Source organism: Xenopus tropicalis, chromosome 8 (assembly GCF_000004195.4).
Source record: "Xenopus tropicalis strain Nigerian chromosome 8, UCB_Xtro_10.0, whole genome shotgun sequence".
Taxonomy (NCBI): Eukaryota; Metazoa; Chordata; class Amphibia; order Anura; family Pipidae; genus Xenopus; species Xenopus tropicalis.
This window is the reverse complement of record NC_030684.2, coordinates 98,026,578-98,046,475: the sequence shown is the minus strand read 5'-3', so window position 1 is coordinate 98,046,475 and position 19,898 is coordinate 98,026,578. Positions and strand designations below refer to the sequence as shown.

General features: G+C 39.3%; 1 protein-coding gene across 4 annotated transcripts in view; it reads right to left on the bottom strand.

Annotated features, from left to right (window-relative positions):
* The window catches only part of LOC100498371 (protein LBH-like), a 40,239-nt gene that overhangs the window by 4,925 nt on the left and 15,416 nt on the right, over positions 1–19,898 (bottom strand). For all 4 annotated transcript variants that reach the window (XM_002937992.4, XM_031891399.1, XM_002937991.5 and 1 more), the window contains 2 exons: positions 18,678–18,765; positions 17,421–17,619 (listed from right to left, as the gene is read on the bottom strand). In XM_002937992.4, coding sequence (XP_002938038.1) covers positions 17,421–17,619; positions 18,678–18,764 — 286 coding nt within the window. In that variant the 5' untranslated portion in view covers position 18,765. The remainder of the gene's footprint in view (positions 1–17,420; positions 17,620–18,677; positions 18,766–19,898) is intronic.

Sequence of the window (19,898 nt, the reverse complement as noted above, 5' to 3'; positions counted from 1 at the left end):
TTATACATCCAGCTGTGTTTTTCCCAAGAATACATTTTCATGAATAAATAATACAAGAAAACACAGCCACGCAAACATGGAAATGCAGGACTAATGAGACCAGGCCTTACCTTTAATGCTGGCTAATATAACATATGCAGTTTTGCAAAACAGTTAATAATGCATTTCCCAGAGTAACCCACATAAAAAGAATAATCTCCCATATTTATAAGTACATGCTGTCTTCTCTTAATTAAGAGAATAAATATTATGGTATAATTAACAAAAAGCACCAAACAGTTCTTTTCTGCATATTATCCACATATGTGGAATAGAAACTACTTTGACTCACAATACATAACAAGAGTAGCACCTATTTATGACCACTAGGGGCTGCTGTTGAGGGATACCAGTAATGACTAGGGTAAGGGAGCAAAATCTTAGCTTCCATTCATAGTTATAAATGGAGAAAAGAAGAGAGCAGATGGTCTCACTAAGCTTGTGATGGGAAGAAAGACAAATCCATGATAAAGAAACCATAGTTTCCTATCTCCGCATGACACCTGTACCTCTGTGAAACATGTAATTCAACATATTTACAGCAATATTATTCACCAAACTAAACAGGTAGCAAAAGAAATGATGTTCAAGGCCAATTTGTATACAATGGTCTGACACACATGATACAGTTATTTTTAACTTTCTACCAGGTAACAATGTTCATTCTTCACAAGGACAGATTATCAATGAGTTTGTGACTTATAAGAACAGATACACCAGGGAATGTGCACTGCTGGAGGTGGATGCATAAAAGCTGATATTAGAAACCACAGTTATTTGAAAAAAGGAATATGCATGTGGGTTATTAAAAGCTGCCATATCCCCTGCAATTGTTTGTATTAATCATTTGCTTACAGATTTAGGAGCACAGTAGGATGGACTCTCCACTCAGGAAAGGTATATTTCATCTTTCTTTTATCTGCTTTAAAGGAGAAGGAAAGGCTAATAAAGAGTTAATCTCAAGCTGCAGGCATACCTTCAGTTCTCTCAATAGTGCCCTTAAGTCTCCCCATATTTCTCCCGTTCAGATGATCAGAAGCCAGACAGGAAGAAAAAACACTGAGCTGTATAAAGAAAGTTCCCATAATGCCTCACTCCTGCACTGAGACCCAGACCAGTGTACATGCCCAGTTAGTAAGACTATGAGTCAGCTTCCTGTTGATTGTCTCAGATCCACATTCCTAAGGGGGGGAGTGAGTTCTTAGCATTCTTGAGGGAAGGGGAGCAGGAGAGGGGAGAGAGGAGAGAGCTACATGTCTCTGGCAGAGGAAAACAGACACAACAAATCTTTTGATAGAGAACTTAGTGCAGCGTTTCTGTGAGTGATTATGGCTGTATTTACATAGACCTTTCTCATATAGCTTACTTAGTTTTTACCATTCTTTCTCCTCTAAACAGACTAAAATAATATAAGGATGAAGTAATAATTCCAGAAATAAGTAAGCGTAATCACTCTGCCCAAAACTTTACTTACATCATATAAATAGAATAAAAGTTGTTTCCTTAGAATTCACAATCACAGCAAGCAGACAGGTCCCATTTTGTTGGCACTGTTATTAAAATCTTGTTTATGTAGCAGAATGGGAGACCTGATGCACATGCCCATGCACTGGCTACACAATTAGATGGTGAGGAGGAAGGGGGAAAGTCCTCACTGTAGACATCTAGGAAGTGCTGAATGGAAAGTGAAAGTAATTGTCTGCCTCTATGCCAGGCATAGAGGTGGGGTAGGCAATATATGACTGACAGCTGGGATTTTTGAATGCATTTATAATGGGTATCAATGTGTTAATAAAAAATGAAATTTGGGTTTCATGTTTGAGCTAAAAATGACTTTTATTATACAGCTTTTTATGTTTGGGTGACAGGTCTCCTTTAGTTTGCATTTATGCATATGCCTTGGAGCTGTATATTTCTTTACCAGGCTTAGAGCCTGAGGCATTCTCTGTAGTGTGGAGCAATGGTAGGAAAGACAGGACAAAATGAAGTATCAGTTTATTAATGTAGAATAATGTAGGATTTTTGCAGCAGGTCTTTCCCTTTCTTGCTATATGACCAGGTCCATCCCCAGTTACAGTCAGGTGATCCGTGATCCCAGTGGTGGCCCATAAACTTGCAGGAAATACGTAGTCCCTATGTATAATGGAATAGTAAAATTATTAATGAATTTGATAGTAGTGTAGGAGTGTAGGAGTGGACAAACCAGGGATGACTTTGATACAACTTGCCAGCTTCGGCATGTGGTTGATCAGGGTACGGCATGTGGTTGATCGGGTTGACAAATTATTGGGAGGGGCTGGGCATGGCCGTCTTGGTACATATTGGTACTAACGACAAAATGAACGGTAGGTGGAGGACCTTAAAGAGTGAGTTCAGGGATCTAGGCTCTAAGATTAAGGAAAGGTCCTCCAATGTTGTTTTTTCGTAAATTTTGCCGGTGCCACGTGCAAGTTTAGGGAGACAGCGGGAGCTTAGGGAGCTAAATGCGTGGCTGAAGTCTTGGTGTAGGAAGGAAGGGTTTGGGTTCCTAGAGCACTGGGCTGACTTTTCTTTGGGGTACAATCTATACAGCTGTGACGGATTGCACCTCAATGGAAGTGGGTCCGCTGTGATATGGGAGAGAATGGTTAAGAGGCTGGAGGAGTGTTTAAACTAGACGAGGGGGGGGGGTGAGCTACAGTTTTATGGGAAAGCTAGTGTAGATGGGGCAGTGGGACTAGCAAAGAGTTGTGTGGGAGGAGTGAGGGGGGCATATAGTTTATCAGATAAGGAACTTCCATTGTTACAAGGGAAACAGACTAATTTTCACCTTAGCTCTAACTCTCCGTTAGCTAACGTAAACATCAGAGGGAGAAGTAATGATCTCCGCTGCGTGCTGGCTAATGCGCTAAGCTTGTCGGGTAAATTAGGGGAGCTGCAGGCTATTGCATGTATTGAAAATTATGATTTAATTGGTATCACTGAGACCTGGTGGGATGAAAAATGTGACTGGGCCGTAAATTTAAATGGTTATACACTTTTTAGGAGGGACAGAGAGATTAAAAAGGGTGGAGGGGTTTGTCTTTATGTAAAGTCAGATTTAAAGCCATGTAATAAAGACATTACCAATGAAAATGTTGAATCTCTTTGGGTATAAATTTCAGTAGGGCTGAAGGTCACAAAGAAAATGATCATTGGTGTATGCTATAAACCACCCCGTATAGATGAGGGGGATGAGTCCCAGCTACTTTTGCAAATGGAGGAGGCTTCACAACTGGGTCAAGTTGTTATTATGGGGGACTTTAATTATCCAGACATTGACTGGAGTAATGGCATGGCTAAGTCAGAAAAAGCTAGTAGGTTTGTAAATATGCTAAATGACAACTTTTTATTTCAGGCGGTTTAAAAACCTACTAGGAATGTCTCTATTTTGGACCTAGTGATATCTTATAACACTGCACTCATCTCTAAAATTTGTGTGGGTGAGCATTTGGGGAACAGTGATCACAACATGGTCTCCTTTGAGATAATGCTGCAGAGACAGCTCTATAAGGGAGTAACTAAAACGCTTGATTTTAGACGTGCAGACTTTGCCAGTATAAGGGCATCTCTGCAATGTGTCAACTGGGAAAGGCTTTTTATAGGGTTAGATACAGAAGGAAAGTGGAACATCTTTAAAATATTGCGTTGCAGGTATACACAACAGTATATTCCCCTTGTAAGCAAGGAGAGGCATCGCAAAGCAAAACCTTTATGGCTGAATAAAAGTGTTAGTGTCGAGGTTGGTAAGAAAAAGCGTGCTTTTAAAGCATTCATGTTAGCTGGGACAGTGGAAACTTTCATCAGGTACAGGGAAGCAAATAAAGCATGCAAAAAAGCTATCAGGCAAGCTAAAATAGAGATGGAAAGGGATATTGCAGCTAGGAGTAAAAAGAATCCAAAATTATTTTTTAATTATGTGAATAGTAAAAAAATGAAGCAAGAAGGGATGGGAACCTTATTATCACGGGGGGGGGGTGGGGGGGTAAGTTGGTTGATGAGAACGGGGAAAAAGCAGAAATTTTGAACTCTTATTTTTCATCTGTCTATACATCTGAGGAGCCAGATAATGAAGGCTTCCCTTTTAATATGCCCAGATCTAGTAATTTAGCTACTGACGCATGGGTCACTCGGGAGGAAATTCAAAAGAGACTTGAACATGTAAAGGTAAACAAAGGTCCAGGACCGGATGGGATTCATCCCAGGGTATTAAATGAGCTGAGCACAAGATACATCTTAGACTGTATTCCTTGCATTCCAACAGATTATTAAATGATGCCTCCATATTTTACAAATAAAAATATCTTTTCCACATACCCTACAATCACAAGTCTTATTGTTGCTGCAACAAATATCAAGGTTTTTCATAATGAGAAAATGCAAATGCCTAAATATCAGTGTAAATCTTGAGGTTCATGGGTGGACTGCGGGGGGATGGCATCACTCTGGCCTCCTCAGGGCGGTAGCAGCAGCAGCAGCTGAAACACCCCTGCATTACCCAACTGTTAAAATGTGCATCAACAAGTTCTAATACTTGTTCTAATTGGCACAGAATTAATAAAGTAAAATAAAGATATATACATAATATAGCTTGTAAAAATGACTCCACTCTAAATGTAGCAGAACGATGTTCATCTATTTGGTATAATTATAACCTAGAAGTTATATTTGCACTCAATTTCAAAATGAGCACAATTTGCACTTTCCACTTGACATTACAATACCCTTTCTGGCCATTTTCTACCATGAATATACTAGGCTGTAGCTGCACTAGTAGAGAAGGCATTATCAAGTGTACACAATTTACAAACCTATTTTCCAAAAAATTGGAGCACTGGGTAAAATATAAATAAAAAGAGAATTGGATTATTTGCAATCATTTCACCCTATATTTAGCTGCAAATTGTACAAAGACAACATGTTTTCCCACTGCATTGCATCACCACTTTAACAACACTCTGTAACTGTTGGATACAGAATTTTAGCTGTTCAACAGTTTAGGGTCCCCTTTGTTGTATTTATCATTTCATAATGCACCAAATGTTTTCACTGGGTGACAGGTCTGAAGTGCATTTCAGCACCCGGACTCTCTTACTATGAAGCCATGCTGTTGTAATATGTACCGAATGTGGTTTGACATTGTTTTGCTGAAATAAGCAAGGCCTTTCCTGTATAAGGTGTTGTCTGGATGGCAGCATATGTTGCTCCAAAACTTGTATATTCTGTATGGTATAGCCATGTGAACGAATGCACCGCACCAATGGTCCTTCTTCTCTTTAGCCTGGAGGACACAGAGTCCATTATTTCCAAAAGGAATTTAAAATTTTGACAGACCACAGGACAGTTTTCCACTTCTCCCCAGTCCATCTTAACTGAGCTTGGGCCTAGAGAAGCCTGCTGGGTTTCTGGATCGTGTTTATATATAGGTTCTTCTTTTCAATTTCAACTTGCATTTGTAAATGCAGAGACAAACTATGTTCATAGACAATGTTTTGCAAAGTATTCCTGAGCCCATGCAGTAGTTTACACTACAGAATTGTGTCTGTTTCTAATGCAGTGCTGTCTGGGAGCCCAAAGATTATGATCATCCAATATTGGCTTTCGGCCTTTTCCTTTGCGTGCAGAAATTTCTCCTGAATCTTTTAATGTTATGTACTATAGATCATGAAATCCGCAAATTCTTTGCAATTTGATACTGAGGAAGGGTATTCCTGAATTGTTGCAATATTTGCACACATTTCTGAGAGACCCAGCCTCTCTGGAATCCACAAGCAAAACACATCTTTTCCAGCCTTTTGTTACCCCTGTCCCGACTTTTTTGAATCATGTTGCTGGTATCAAATTCAAAATGAGCATTTCAAAAAACAATAACTTTTCAGCCCAGATTAAAATATTGTATATAATGAGATAATGTACCTTCAATTTAAGCAGCCAGAGTAATGTCCCAAGAACTGGGATAATCCATATATAATCAATTTTATGCTTATGTCAGAAAAAACAGATGAGTTAAAGCTCCCTCAGTTACATTATAATGCTCAGACTGTTACCACAAACTTTATACTCCCTTGGAGTTCAAGATAATGGGGATATTGCCATAATTTATTTAGAGTATCTCTTCATTATGAAGAGTATCTCTACGTTATGAACATTGCTCTTAGTCTTTGGGATAACGCTAAGATGTATTCTTATAGGAGCAGCTATCGTTCAAGATGACACAGTTTAAGAATCACAAATAGAATTGCTGTAGCCTTATTTCTGTACTTGTTTTTGTGCATGTGTGATGCTTATTCAGCTAGCTTAGTCACCCTGTGATACTAATTAGCCATTGTTTCTCAATGTAAGGCACCAAAATTGGTTCTAAGCAGTTACTAAGAGCTCAATTGTCAGCAGGCTGGCAAGCACAGCGGTTGAATGTTTTGCATACATAATAATAATATATATAATACAGTTCAGCAATAGATGTTTATGCAAAAAAAGCCTTGCAAGGATACTCCTTAAGTTACACATAAAATGCTATAATGTAATACAATAAGTTTAAGTTTATCTCCATATAAAAATGTAGTCAACAATATAAATAGGCTTGGTTCAGAGGGTGCAGAATCACTTATTTCAAAGTATTCCTGAGCCCATGCAGTGGTTTACACTATAGAATTGTGTCTGTTTCTAATGCAGTGCTGTCTGGGAGCCCAAAGATTATGATCATCCAATATTGGCTTTCAGCCTTTTCCTTTGTGTACAGAAATTTCTCTGGACTATCTGAATCTTTTAATGTTATGTACTATAGATCATTAAATCCTCAAAGTATTCCTAAATTGTTGCAATATTTGCACACATTTCTGAGAGACCCAGGAAATAAATGATGCTGACATGCTCACTATAGGGGTCATTCAAGCCTTGCACTAAGTTGCATTCACCACAATTGAGCATGATGCACTAAAAAAGCATGTGTGTATTATGCACAAGTTGAAGGCAGCATTATCAGAGTAAGGATGCCCATGCAGCTAGGTCAAAGCCCCCCAACACCATGTGCTATGGCCATTAGGGCAATTGCGGATAAGGCCCACTGGAAGGATGGGTTCTTGTGGCTGACAAAGTACCCCACTTGCCATTGCACTTAAACAGAATGGGAGGTATGGGCAGTTTTGCCTGTTTTGCCACACACTATAATACAGGGCATTCACCATTGTGTACTATTAACTACTGAACTATTATTCTATATGTTTTGAAAAAAAGCATGTTTCTTATTAACATTATTCTTATGCCTCTATTCAGCTTTCAGTGTTAAATGGTTTAAAAACAGTTTCTGCTATTCATATTTCAATCTCTAATTCAAAGCACTGCCTGGTTACCAAAGTTAACTGGACCCTAGTAACCAGAGAGTTGCTGAAATTTCAAACTGAAGTGCTGCTGCTGAACAAAAAGGTAAATAATGAAACTACCATTTGCAAATCACTGTCTACATTCTACATAAAGTTTATTTAAAGGTGAACTCAACTTATCTCTTTAACTTCCTCTGTCAAGACTATTGTGCGTTGTTCCTCGTTGCTTTAAGAGGTCTTAAACCTCTTTACTGCTATAGACTTTGATTTCTGCAGTCCTGACACCCATAAACCTTAGTACCAAAGCTGCAGAATTTATATTCTGGGGTTCTAGAATGTCATATGCAATCATGCACATGTATTGCAGGCAATGACAACAAATATTTGTGTTATTGTAGGAGGTCAACTGACCAACAGCTGTACTTCAACTAAAAAAAAATTAAAAAAACAGGAAAACATATGAGGATTGGGTAAAATGTATAAGGCAGGGGGAGTAAACACAAGAAACAAGGCAGGAAGAGGAAATCTGGCTGAAGAACATGACAGGAAGCAAAAGTAACACAGAGGGTGATAAAGATAACCAGAGTTTTGTAGCTGAATAACAATGCGATACAAATTGGAAAGCATAGGCATGATTGGGAAAAATGTCAAAGGATCAGAGAGCAAAGGAAAACAGCTTAAAATAGAGAGAGAGGGAGAAAAGAGAGAACACAGAAATGTACATCCACATGAAAGGTAAAAGCAAAATGGCAAAGACCTAACGCAAAATGGGTATTTTATGATCAAATCACAGAGAACAGTACTAAGAAGTTCTTTGGTCATAACTTCTTCATGCTATTTTTTAAAATGTTTTCTGTTCATCTATTAAAATGATATACTGTCATATTTTTCCATCAATCCAGTATCATGATAATAACCCATTATCCAGAAAACCTCAGGTTCCAAGCATTTTGGATAATGCCAATAGGATTGTTTCACCACCAATATGGATTCATGCAGCTTAGTCATCAAGTACAAGGTACTGTTTTATTATTAAAAAGAAAAAGGAAATCATTTAAATAAAACAGGAAAAAAAAATTGGACTTTATGGGAGATGGATTTAGACAAAACCATAAACTAAAACATGGAAAATCCACATATTACTTGGTTACCTACCTAACCTGTTTGCAGGGCCGCCATCAGAAATCACGGGGCCCCTCACAACAAAATTTTCTGGGCCCTCCTCCTCCCACACCCCCAATGGCCCCTCCCATCAAAACAAAGGACATACAGACTTTGGTAGCCAAGGCCCCCTAAAACTTTGGCAGCCAGGGCCCCCTAAAACTTTGGTAGCCAGGGCCCCCATAAAACATTGGTGGCCAGGGGTTATGTTTTGCATTGGTGCCAGGGCAGGTACCCCCTAAAACATTGCTAGCCAGCACAGGGCCCCCTAAAACATTGGTGGTCCTCCCCCAAATTACTCATACTATGGCCCGCTCCCCACTGCTTCCTTCCGCATCCTTCAGCTCCCCCCCCCAGCATCCTCCTGCTCCCCCCCAGCATCCTTCTGTTTCTTCCCGAGCCACCCAAGCATGCTCCGCCTCCCCCCCAGCATCCTCCGGCTCCCCCCAGGCCCCCCCAGCATCCTGCTGCTTCCTCCAGTGCCCCCCTCAGCATCCTCCTGCTTCCCCCAGGGCACCCCCAGCATCCTCTGGCTCCCCCCAGCCCCCAAGCATCCTCCTGCCCCCCCCCAGCATCCTGCTGCTTCCTCTAGGGCCCCCCCAAGCATCCTCCAGCTCCCCCCCAGGGCACCCCCAGCATCCTCCAGCTCCCCCCAGGCCCACCCCCAGCATCCTGCTGTTTCCTCCAGCCCCCCCCCCCAAGCATCCTCCAGCTCTCCCCCTGCTTCCCCCAGGGCCACCCCCAAGCATCCTCCTGCTTCCCCCAGGGCACCCCCAGCATCCTCCTGCTTCCCCAGGGCCCCTCCCAAGCATCCTTCAGAGCCCCCAAGCATCCTCCAGCTCCTCCCTTCCCTACCCCCAGTGGCCTCCTGCTTCCTTCCGCTCCGGTGGTGTCTTCCGCTAAGTGCTGTGGCTCCCCGCTACTTCTGCGCTTTTATAAGGTTGCGTCCCATGCGTGTGACGTCAGTAAAGGGGGTCCGAGCTAAAGAAACTCTAGCACGGCCTGGCCCCCTTTAAAGTTAAAAACGCCCATGCCCGGGACAATTGTCCCCCCTGATGGCGGCCCTGCCTGTTTTTATGACATATAGCAGAATGGAAACCAAAAACAGACAGCAACATGTATGAAGATTTGTATGTGTAAGATGTCCAATAAAAAAAAAATAATACATTATATTGTTAAATTAAATATTCCCTTGCCCAAATCTTTTACACTTGAACAGCATCCTCTTTTAGCTCCCATTGGGAACTAGTTCACCACATAATTGCTGCTGCTAATTATAATAATGAATATTAATATAATAATCGGTGAATTAGGTTACGAATTTAACTGCATATCCCAGAATCCTCCACTGAAATGTACAATTTGATGCCTTATAGCTTTGTTCGGTGCAAAAAAACAACTGGGAGATTGTGTTTCAAACAAAAGAAACCATATGACATTTATTTTATCAAATAACTATTGATTTACACTTACTGTATTCACATCCCGAATGGAGGCAATTCATTTAATTTTCAGCACATCAACCACATGGCACAAATATTTATTGTAGCCTTGATGATTCAATTTTATTGAAAGAAATGCTCCCACACACACATACTGGTTTAAGTCTTTAAATATAATGGCCATGAAAACAAGGTTCCATAATCTGGATTTGCAGAATTCAGGAAAACAAAGATATTTAGATTAGAGTTTAAGGTGACCAAACCACAAAATTCTGAGCCCTGCAACATGTTTTTCTTTCCATTCTAGCTCTACTACGTACTAATATCATTTAGAATCAGCTAGCTCTCAGAGAAAAAGGAACAATTATATACTTTACTTCAACTGTTTACAATGATTTTTAAAAAAGATCTGTAAATAGGTTTGCCTCCTGTCCAGTTTTTAACTGGACCTGCCATTTTTTACTCAAAAAATAAATAAATTACCAATTAAAAGGTATCTATACCTTTTATTGGATAACTAAGTAGATTATAAAATGCAAGCTTTCAGGACTACCCCTTCTTCCTTCAGGCATAATATACACAGCACCGGATTTGTAATGAAGGTGCCCAGAGGCCACCCTCATTAACCCGCCCCTCCCCCCTCTGGGTCGTGCATGTATGTTGATTTGACGCACCTACGGAGCAATGGGGACAGGGCGCGGCTGGGCGGCATGCCACCCCTAAAGTTGTGCCACCCTAAGCCTGGGCCTCACCACAAATCCAGGCCTGTATACACAGAGACTGTTTCTGTATATGCCATGCCTGAAGCAGCGACCTAAGTAGTCCCAAAAGCTTGCATATTATAATCTATTTAGTTAGCCAATAAAAGTTATTACCTACTCTATATATTCTGGTTTTGATTTATGGCTAACATGGTACAACACTGCTACAGATTTTTACATATGCTGTCCAGTTCAAAATTGCCCATGCAGGTTCTGAAACCTGGACAAACTCTGCCAGCATGACTAGAGAATGAATCTAATCCCTGCCTGCCACATCATAGCCCTGCACACTTATGTCCCCAACACACCCAATAAACATCATTGCCTCAAGCTCTGCCATCGCGCCCTCAATATCCAGACCCTTGAAAGAAGGTGGCAACGCTATCTATGATTATATAGACTTCAGGCCAGGTGTTTTAATATGGGACATAGAAGTGATTTCTGATATGATGCCTTGAAAAAGAATTTAAGGCTAAAGCTGAAATGAGCGTACAGTGCTATTACAGTAGACAAATCAACACTGAGCCAAAAACATAAAAATAAAAATGTTTCCGTTGGTCAGATATATTATTTCCCTACCACAGATTTCCTATCTTGGACGCAAATCAATGTATTTAGCAGTGCCAGCTACACTTGTTCACAAATACTGTAGGAGGGAGAACATATCCCCTGTTCTACGCAGCCCTTTAGCTCAATGCTGTGCAGAATGAAGCTGGATCCAATCATTCTCTGCAGGTGATTTCTCTGAAGGATTCACAAAAATATAGGAATTCAATTTCTTACAACAGCTGTTCTTCAGGTAATTATTGCAACACAAGGTGCTGAGATCTGTCAGTAATAATGAGAACAATTAAGGGAGGCAGAAACCTTTTTATAGCCCTGGTTGGGAACCTACAGCCTCCTGTTGGATGCCCCGTATTACCTGGCAACCATTCGAATTAACTTCAGTTTGAAAAACAGATCTTTTAAGGACAATGTAAGCAACATTACTTTATTTTTTCAAGTTGCTTAATTTTAATAGCCATGTAGGCTATTCAAGTTAGAGTACCCCATCTTTTATTATGTATTCCCTAAACTAATATTATAAATCCTCCAGTACAAAGCTCTGCTTCCATGCATACTAATAATCTGCCTTGGAGATGAAGTTTACACCGAGAGATGAAAAAGTTGTTTATGGGTAGCAAAAATGAAGCTGTATTCTGTATTTGTATAAGCACTTGCACTCCATGCTGTCTGTGCAGGGGGTTAGAATTTGTAGACTTTCTCACAGCAATCACTATACAATATATAGTGTGCAAGTGCACTTTCAGATGCAGTCACCATGTTTTTTTACCCACAATGCTTAACCCCAGCCCTCACATACACAATTCCAGTGTAATGTAATCATGAGGGGATGATCCATCTGATGCAGTAGGGGCGGATTTACCAAAATTAACATTGTTGTAACATCATTACAAAAATGCTAGACAAGAGCTTTAATTCATTTACTCCCATTTTTTCTGATAAACCTACGGGTTTTGGCACACAGGGAGATTAGTTGCCCACAATAAATCTTCACTACTGCAGGTGACTAATCTCCCTGAATTACTTTACCATCGGCAATAATGTAGATTGCTGGTGGGAAAGCATATACAGTTCTTCACTTTTCTGAAGTTGCCCAAAGTTGCCTCCTGAAGCAACTTTGGGTGACTTTGGAAAAGTAAAGCATCATGTATGCTGTTCCATATGTGATTTACATTATTGCTGGTGGAAAAGCATTTTGGGGAGATTATCACGGGCAACTAATCTCCCTGTGTGCCAGTACCCTTAAACTTAAACACGAACAACAAAGTCTGGCTTCTCATATTTATATATATGAGAAGCCATAATTTGTTGTTCCTGTAGATAAAGGTTGATATGTGTTAGATATAACCTAGTATTGCTGTCATTGCACAATACTAAAATGAAGGTTAAGGCATTGTGTGTGTAAACAGACTGACACACATGAGGGTTGATTCACTAAAGTGTGATAAAACGAGCGCTATTTATGGCACGCGTTAAAAATGTTATTGCATCTTATTTTTCGCGTCTTAATGTATGATTCACTAAAAGGATATTTGCGCTAATTTAGACGCGATGCTGTTTCCGTTATTTAAGTCGTGAGGACTATTTTCGTGCGGTATTTGACGCAACGCGCGCTAATTAACGCAGCGCACTACTTGTCGCGCGCGCTAATTAACACACGTGCACTACTTATCGCGCACACGCCATATTAGCCATACACACCATTACGTTCGTAAAACTACTTTTCTGAAAATGACCATTTCCCTGCAAACTGGAGGCTGCATCACTCTAGGGCCAACACATACTTGAATAAATCACACTGCAAAGTCCATATTGTGTTGCCAAAAGCTCATGAACTGTACTTTTCTATAATTACCGCCTGCCCCAAGTAGGTGTTAATTTTCGCATAGACTAATGCGATATTTAGAGCGTCTAAGTGTTTGTGAATCACGCGTTTGTATTATTTCTGCGCGAGAATTAATGCAATGCGATAAAATTAACGCATTCGGTTGCGTGCTATTTAATGCACGCAATATGCGACTTAACGCATGCGATAATACTTTAGCGAATCACGCTTTTTTTTGCGTCAATTTTAAGGCAAAAAAGCATGCGATAACACTTATCGACCTTTAGGGGCACATTTACTGACCCACGAATCCGAATTGGAAAAATTCCGATTGGAAAACGAACATTTTGCGACTTTTTCGGCGCCTTTACGACTTTTCAGAAATTGTCGGGACTTTTTCGTTACCAATACGATTTGCACGAAAAAACTCGAGTTTTTCGTAGCCATTACGATGCGCTCGTATCTTGTCGCAACTTTTTCGTATTGAGCGCTCGTAAGCAGTGGGTGAAACTTTCAGACTTAGCATGATTTTGGAAGCCTCCCATAGGACTCAATGGCACCCTGCAGCTCCAACCTGGCCCAAGAAAAGTCACCATACTGAAGCTTGAATGAATCCGAATCTTTCGTACTCGGCACGAAGGCTACGAAAAAGTCTCGACTTTTCGCGCAAGTAGTAACGCTATGAAAAAATCGCCAGATTTTGTGCAACATTTGGAATGGCAACGAAAAAGTTGCGACAATTTTTCGAAAAATCGCCAAATACCGATCATTATGAAAAAAACGCAATCGGACGCATTCGGCCCGTTCGTGAGTAAGTAAATGTGCCCCTTAGTGTATCAACCCTATGGTTTCTTTACCTGCTTGTACATAGCTAAGGGCTCAGGTCCCAAGTTAGAGATGTAGAGGCGAAGGATATTGCAGAAAGTGTGAAACACTTTGGGGAAAATATATTTACAGACAAACTCTATATACACATTATAATTTAAAAAGTACAGTGGTGAGATGAGTAAGGGGCCATGCCTACAGCAGCACTGAATAATCTGGCACTGTATAGTGTAAGTAAGTACAGCAGTTTTGACACATACTAACTGGGGGAAGAGTTAGTAAAAAAAATTCCATTACCGTTAGTATTTTTATGTCATTATTATCTCTAGTGTAAATATTAAAAAATAATATGTGTTTTTTTTACAGGAAATGTTATCTCCTCGTGTCTTAAGAACAAGCAGAAATAGCAATGGCATCATGGAAAAAATGTAGCTCGCTGTAACAAAATTGATTACAGGATTTAGCAATCTCAGATATGTGGAAATACAAGAAAAGCTTGAGCAAAAAACAGGAGGTCAAAGGAGGAATTTAAAATACACATGTACACAGCACGAAAGATACAATATATATTCTGAACTGGAGAAATCCAGTCAAGAACAAAATGTTCATACAGGTGACAAGACACATGTTTTCATAGTTATTAGTTGGCTAAAAAACATGCAGTCTCATGTCACTCTAAACTACACGGGTCAGAGCACTTACTGTCTGTGAGAAAGGCAGACTTTTAGCATCCTGGGAAAATGCATTTTGTGGGACTACACAGAATAGCGCAGTTCTAATGGCTGCCTATATTAGGCTGATGCCACACGTGGCATTTTTACGCTGCGTATTTTCTAATTCTCTCTGCGACTGAAAAACACACGATATCATCATCCATAGAAATAACTTGAAAAGACTCGAAGCAAACCACACAATGCGTAAATACGCTAGAAAACGCCTTACCACAGATTTTTCAAGCGTTTGCCGAAATACGCCAGTATTTGCACAGCAAGCTATTCCTATGTATACACAAAGGCAGCTGCCAGACCTAGCAGAAATACGCAGCGTTTTTTACTATTTCACACATTAAAACTAAGGTTAAAGACTACCTTTTGGAGCACTCGCCCAGCACCTGATCTGGGAACTGGCACTTATATTGTAGTGTCACCCACTGTGACCTACAGCACTTATATTTGCCTATTTGTGTCTGTTAGTAACCCCTCCCATATAGATTGTAAGCTCTACGGGGCAGGGACCTCCCTCCTCTTGTGTCCTCGACTCTTAACTGTATTTATCTGTATTTATTATTATACTTTGTATTTATCTATTATCTTATTAACACCCTGTTTGTATTAATGTTTTCTACTGTACAGCACTGCGTACATAAGTAGCACTTTATAAATAAAGATATACATACATATACATACATACTATTAGCGCCATGGAAATGGGATTTGCTACGTCACCACAGTACTAGGCTGAAAAACGCCATAGTCAGGGGCTGTGTGGCTTGTGCGGTGTTTTTAGGCTGAGAAAATACGCAGTGGAAAAATGCCACATGTGGCATCAGCCTTAAATGCTCCATTGCATTCATTAAATAACATGTGTAACATTTACACCAGGGATCCCCAACCTTTTATTCCCATGAGCCACAAGTAAATGGAAGCAACACAAGCATGAAGAAGGTTCCTGGGGGTAGCAAGAGCTATAATTGGCTACTTAATAGCCTCTATGTGGACTGGCCGCCTACAGAAGGCTCTGTTTGGCTTTATACCTTGTTTTTATGCAGCCAAAATTGCCTTCTTACCAGAAATTCAAAAATGAGCACCTGCTTTGAGGCCACTGGGAGCAACATCCAAGGTTTGGGGAGCAACATGTTGCTCACGAGCCACTGGTTGGGGAACACTGATTTACACAATAGGAGCAAATAAAAAAAAAGATGGAAAAAAATACATTATATTTTGGAAGTAAATTTACTTTAGCAGAGTGTCCCATCTTTCTGCTGCCTTTCCTTTACAAAGCCAATGCCACTTACTGCTATGTAAATTCTTTTGACAAATAACACAACTGATTATTTCATATATTGTAGATTAAACATGGACCAAATCAAAAGCTCAAAAGGTAAAAATATAGCATTATACCAATGTTTAAGCTTAATAAAACTCATAGACCCATATATGCAAATTGGTCTTGTACAGGACTCCAGGTGGGTCCTGGATGACAGGTATATTTCCCCTTTATTCAGGTACATTTAAGGTGCACAACAGGGCTAATTACTGCAGCAGTGCAGCAAATAAGAGAGCCCTGGGAGTTCAGTATGGGGGTTGGTATGTGCATGTGAGGACTGCACTGAAAAAGAGTGTGAAAACCTCACTCCTGTTGGAGGATCAAAAAGCTGGCTACTCTAGGTGAGCTGAAACACTGAGTGGGAAAACCAATTCCTTTACTGTGTTATGCCTGAAGCTACTGTTACTTTATTCTAAAGAAAGACTGTGTTTAAGTTGTTGTTATACTTGCTGAATACAAAGCATATTTGAGTGTGATCCAGAAATAAATAGCATTTATTCAACTGCTATGGTGTTGCCTTAGTGCATGGGCGATCCCTTTTCCCCTGAACTTCACCGGCTATATGGTAAATTTTTCAAACCTAAAACTGTTTACCACCTGTTTTATTCAAAGTCAAACAATTTTGATGTAAAAACTATCTTATTACAGATGGATATTGCGCAAACTACTGCATGTATCAACAAAACCTTTAAAAAACACTTTCCAGTTATTTTAATTTTAACATTTGTCTATATTTTGATATTTATGAGTAAAATTCATTCGGTATTATTCTTTAGAAAGGAACACCGAATAGAAGAAAAGACTATGACCCAACACCACTTACTTCTCTGCCCATCCAAAGCCTCATCTGATGTTCCCTATTGGTACACACAGTATGCCCAGATCCATCAGAGACAACAATAAGAATTTACAGATATATAGTTCAATAAAAGTAGGTTCCCACACTGTGGAAACCAAAAGTTCTGCATTGGCCTTCAATAATGCAGTATGTAGCGCCTAGATCTCAATCCAAAGGGACATAACATGATTCTGTACAAAGTATGCTGTTCAGTTGGAGCTTTACAGTGCATTTCAGAGAAGCTTGTCGAACTCTACATTAATTTCCTTCTGAAGAAAGACAATTAATATTTATGACACTGAAAAGAAACAAGTTGTGTATCCCTGTCCTAAACCCATGTTCTAAAGGGCAAATTCTGAAATTCTTAAAGTGTTTAATTTCCTGGCTGCCACTTGGAGCAGGAAAAAACACCTAGATGCTCAATTAATTTCCCCAACCCAGCAGGTTAATTTGGTTTATCATAACTTCCAATTCTATTGCCAAAGCAGGCTGTCATACTAAAGGAACCATAGTTCTTATTATAAAACTGGATAAAAAGTCACCAAGTAGACAAATATTATAATAATAATTAGATCCTCATACCTTCAGCATCTGCATGCTGCCCTGGAAATGATTTTGAGTCTCTTTGATCACGAGCTAGGGTTTTGTCATCAGGAGTCAGGTCTTCTGGTGGCCAGCGAAGTTCACCACTTTCCACATCTCCACATTCTGTTGGTTCTACCACTATTGAAGGTAATCGTTTTGTCAGCTTTGGGTGCTTTTCATGAGTATCTGGAAAAATCTAAGAAGATATATAATTAATCTGGATTTCTAAATCCTTGTTTTAATGTTCATTTTTGCAAAAGTATCTATACATACTACACAAAATCAAAGCCAGTTAAAGGGATTCTGTCATGATTTTTATGGTGTACTTTTTATTTCTAAATAACACTGTCTCCATAGTATATAATTCACTTTACCATTTAAAATTATATTCTTAAACCAATAAATGTATTTTTCTTAGTTAATATTGATGTGTAGGCAGCCATTTCAGTGCATTGTTCCTGATTCTAAGCTTTCAGAAGGAGCCAGCGCTACACATTAGAACTGCTTTCAGGTAACCTTTTGTTTCTCCTACTCCCATGTAACTGGAGGAGTCCCCAGCCGGACTTGGATTTTTTACTGTTGAGTGCTCTTCTGATATTTACTGGGAGTTGCAATCTTGCTACCTTCCCATTGCTCTGCTGATGAGCTGCTGGGAGGGTGCTGATATCACTCCAACTTGCAGCTCATCAGTGGCTGTGGCACCATGGGAAATAAAGAATATGTGACATTTTAAAATTAAATATAAAACAAAATCTATTTGCATTTTTTGAAAAATTAATTTCAATACAGAATTCTCCTGGAGAAGCTCTATTAACTGATGTGTTTTGAAAAAAAAACATGTTTTCACATGACAGTATTTCTTTAAAGAGATCAGTTTGAAACAAAAAGAACTGAATTTCAGGTGCTCTTTGCAAAACAACTCAGAAGCACAATTATTTACAATGAGATCTGAGCTGAAACGCAGGTTACTTGTAGAACAATTAAATAATTTGCAACAATTACAATATTTATGTGATTCATTAGATCTTCAAAACAAATGTTCAGTTTGAGACTATTTATTGTAAGTAATTGTGTGTGTATTAAAAATGAGAAATGCTAAACCATTTAGCAATGGTTTTTATTTGGCATGTTCATTTGCAACCACTGGCAAAATAACTTTGAATGTAATCAGGGCATCTTTAGTTATGATGCAGACATCGTTGTACCAAAAGTAAATATATGAATGGAGCAATTAAATAATATTAAGGCCCTTACCTGAACAGCATGGCCTTCTGCACCAGCTGATGCACTTAGTGTAAATTCTTCCATTGCAGGATCACATGTGTTCATTACTTCCGTCATTCTAGTGGGGGGACAGAATGTAAGAATATTGAAATTGCTTAAGCTGCTGTCAACAACTTAGGGAAATTGAAATTTTATATGGTCTTTCCCACATGTGAATTCTTAAGTGCAAATTACATCATGGCCATGAAACACTGTTTTAAGTCATCCCATAGATGTTGCAAGTACTGTACATCTGGGATAGTAAATAGACATTCACAACAAATTTTACCAAAGCTTACAATATGACCGGGTTTACAGGTATATCTTTGGCAACAGATGATGAAGGGCCAATCTTTATCGCCCATTACGTTTGCCCTCCCTATAGTACTTCATCCCCCTTAAGTCTGGTAACTTATGCTCCTTACTATCTTCACCTTTATTCCTCTAAACTTTTTATTGCGAATTAGTACTATTGTGTTTGTTTGTAAAGTACATTGTTTGAAAAGTACAGACTGAACTTTGGAAGTCTGATTCAGCAAAAATATTATGTAAAAAAAATTTCTAATTCAAAAAACCTGGAAAACTTAAAAATCTCAAATGTGTGGTTAAAAATTAAAAAAAAACTTGATTACATAAAAATATTACACAAAAACTCAGTGAAATCACTTTCTACCCATCATTTTAAATGGGTCTGCCAAGTTTCTAAGTAATCTTGAAAACTTGAATTGAATTGCAAAATAGCTTTAATTTTGTATTGGGTTGTACATGAACTCACCAGCTTTTAGATTCCCAATTTTTATATTTGAGTTTTTTAACTTAAAAAGACTCAAATTGCAGTAAAAAAGTTGAATTCAGTAATTCAAGAAATGCCAAAGTGGGGTTGTTTTACTTTAGAGAGTAATCATGTCCCCCTCACAAGCACCTTTTCTACAGAGACAATACACCCAACCATGACAGTCTACCCCCATAATTAAAATCTTTCATGCCTTTTACCAGTTTAGTTGCATGTCTCTGGACTGGATCCCAAAACTGCACTGCTTACTCAAGGGGAGGCCTTAACAGGGACCTATAAACAGCCAAAATTATGTTTTTATTCCTCAAGTTAATACCCTTTTTATGTAAGACAGTACGTTATTTGCATTAGTAGCCACTGAGTGGCATTGCCTAGAGTTACACAGTTTGTTATCAACAAAAATCCCAAGATCCTTCTTG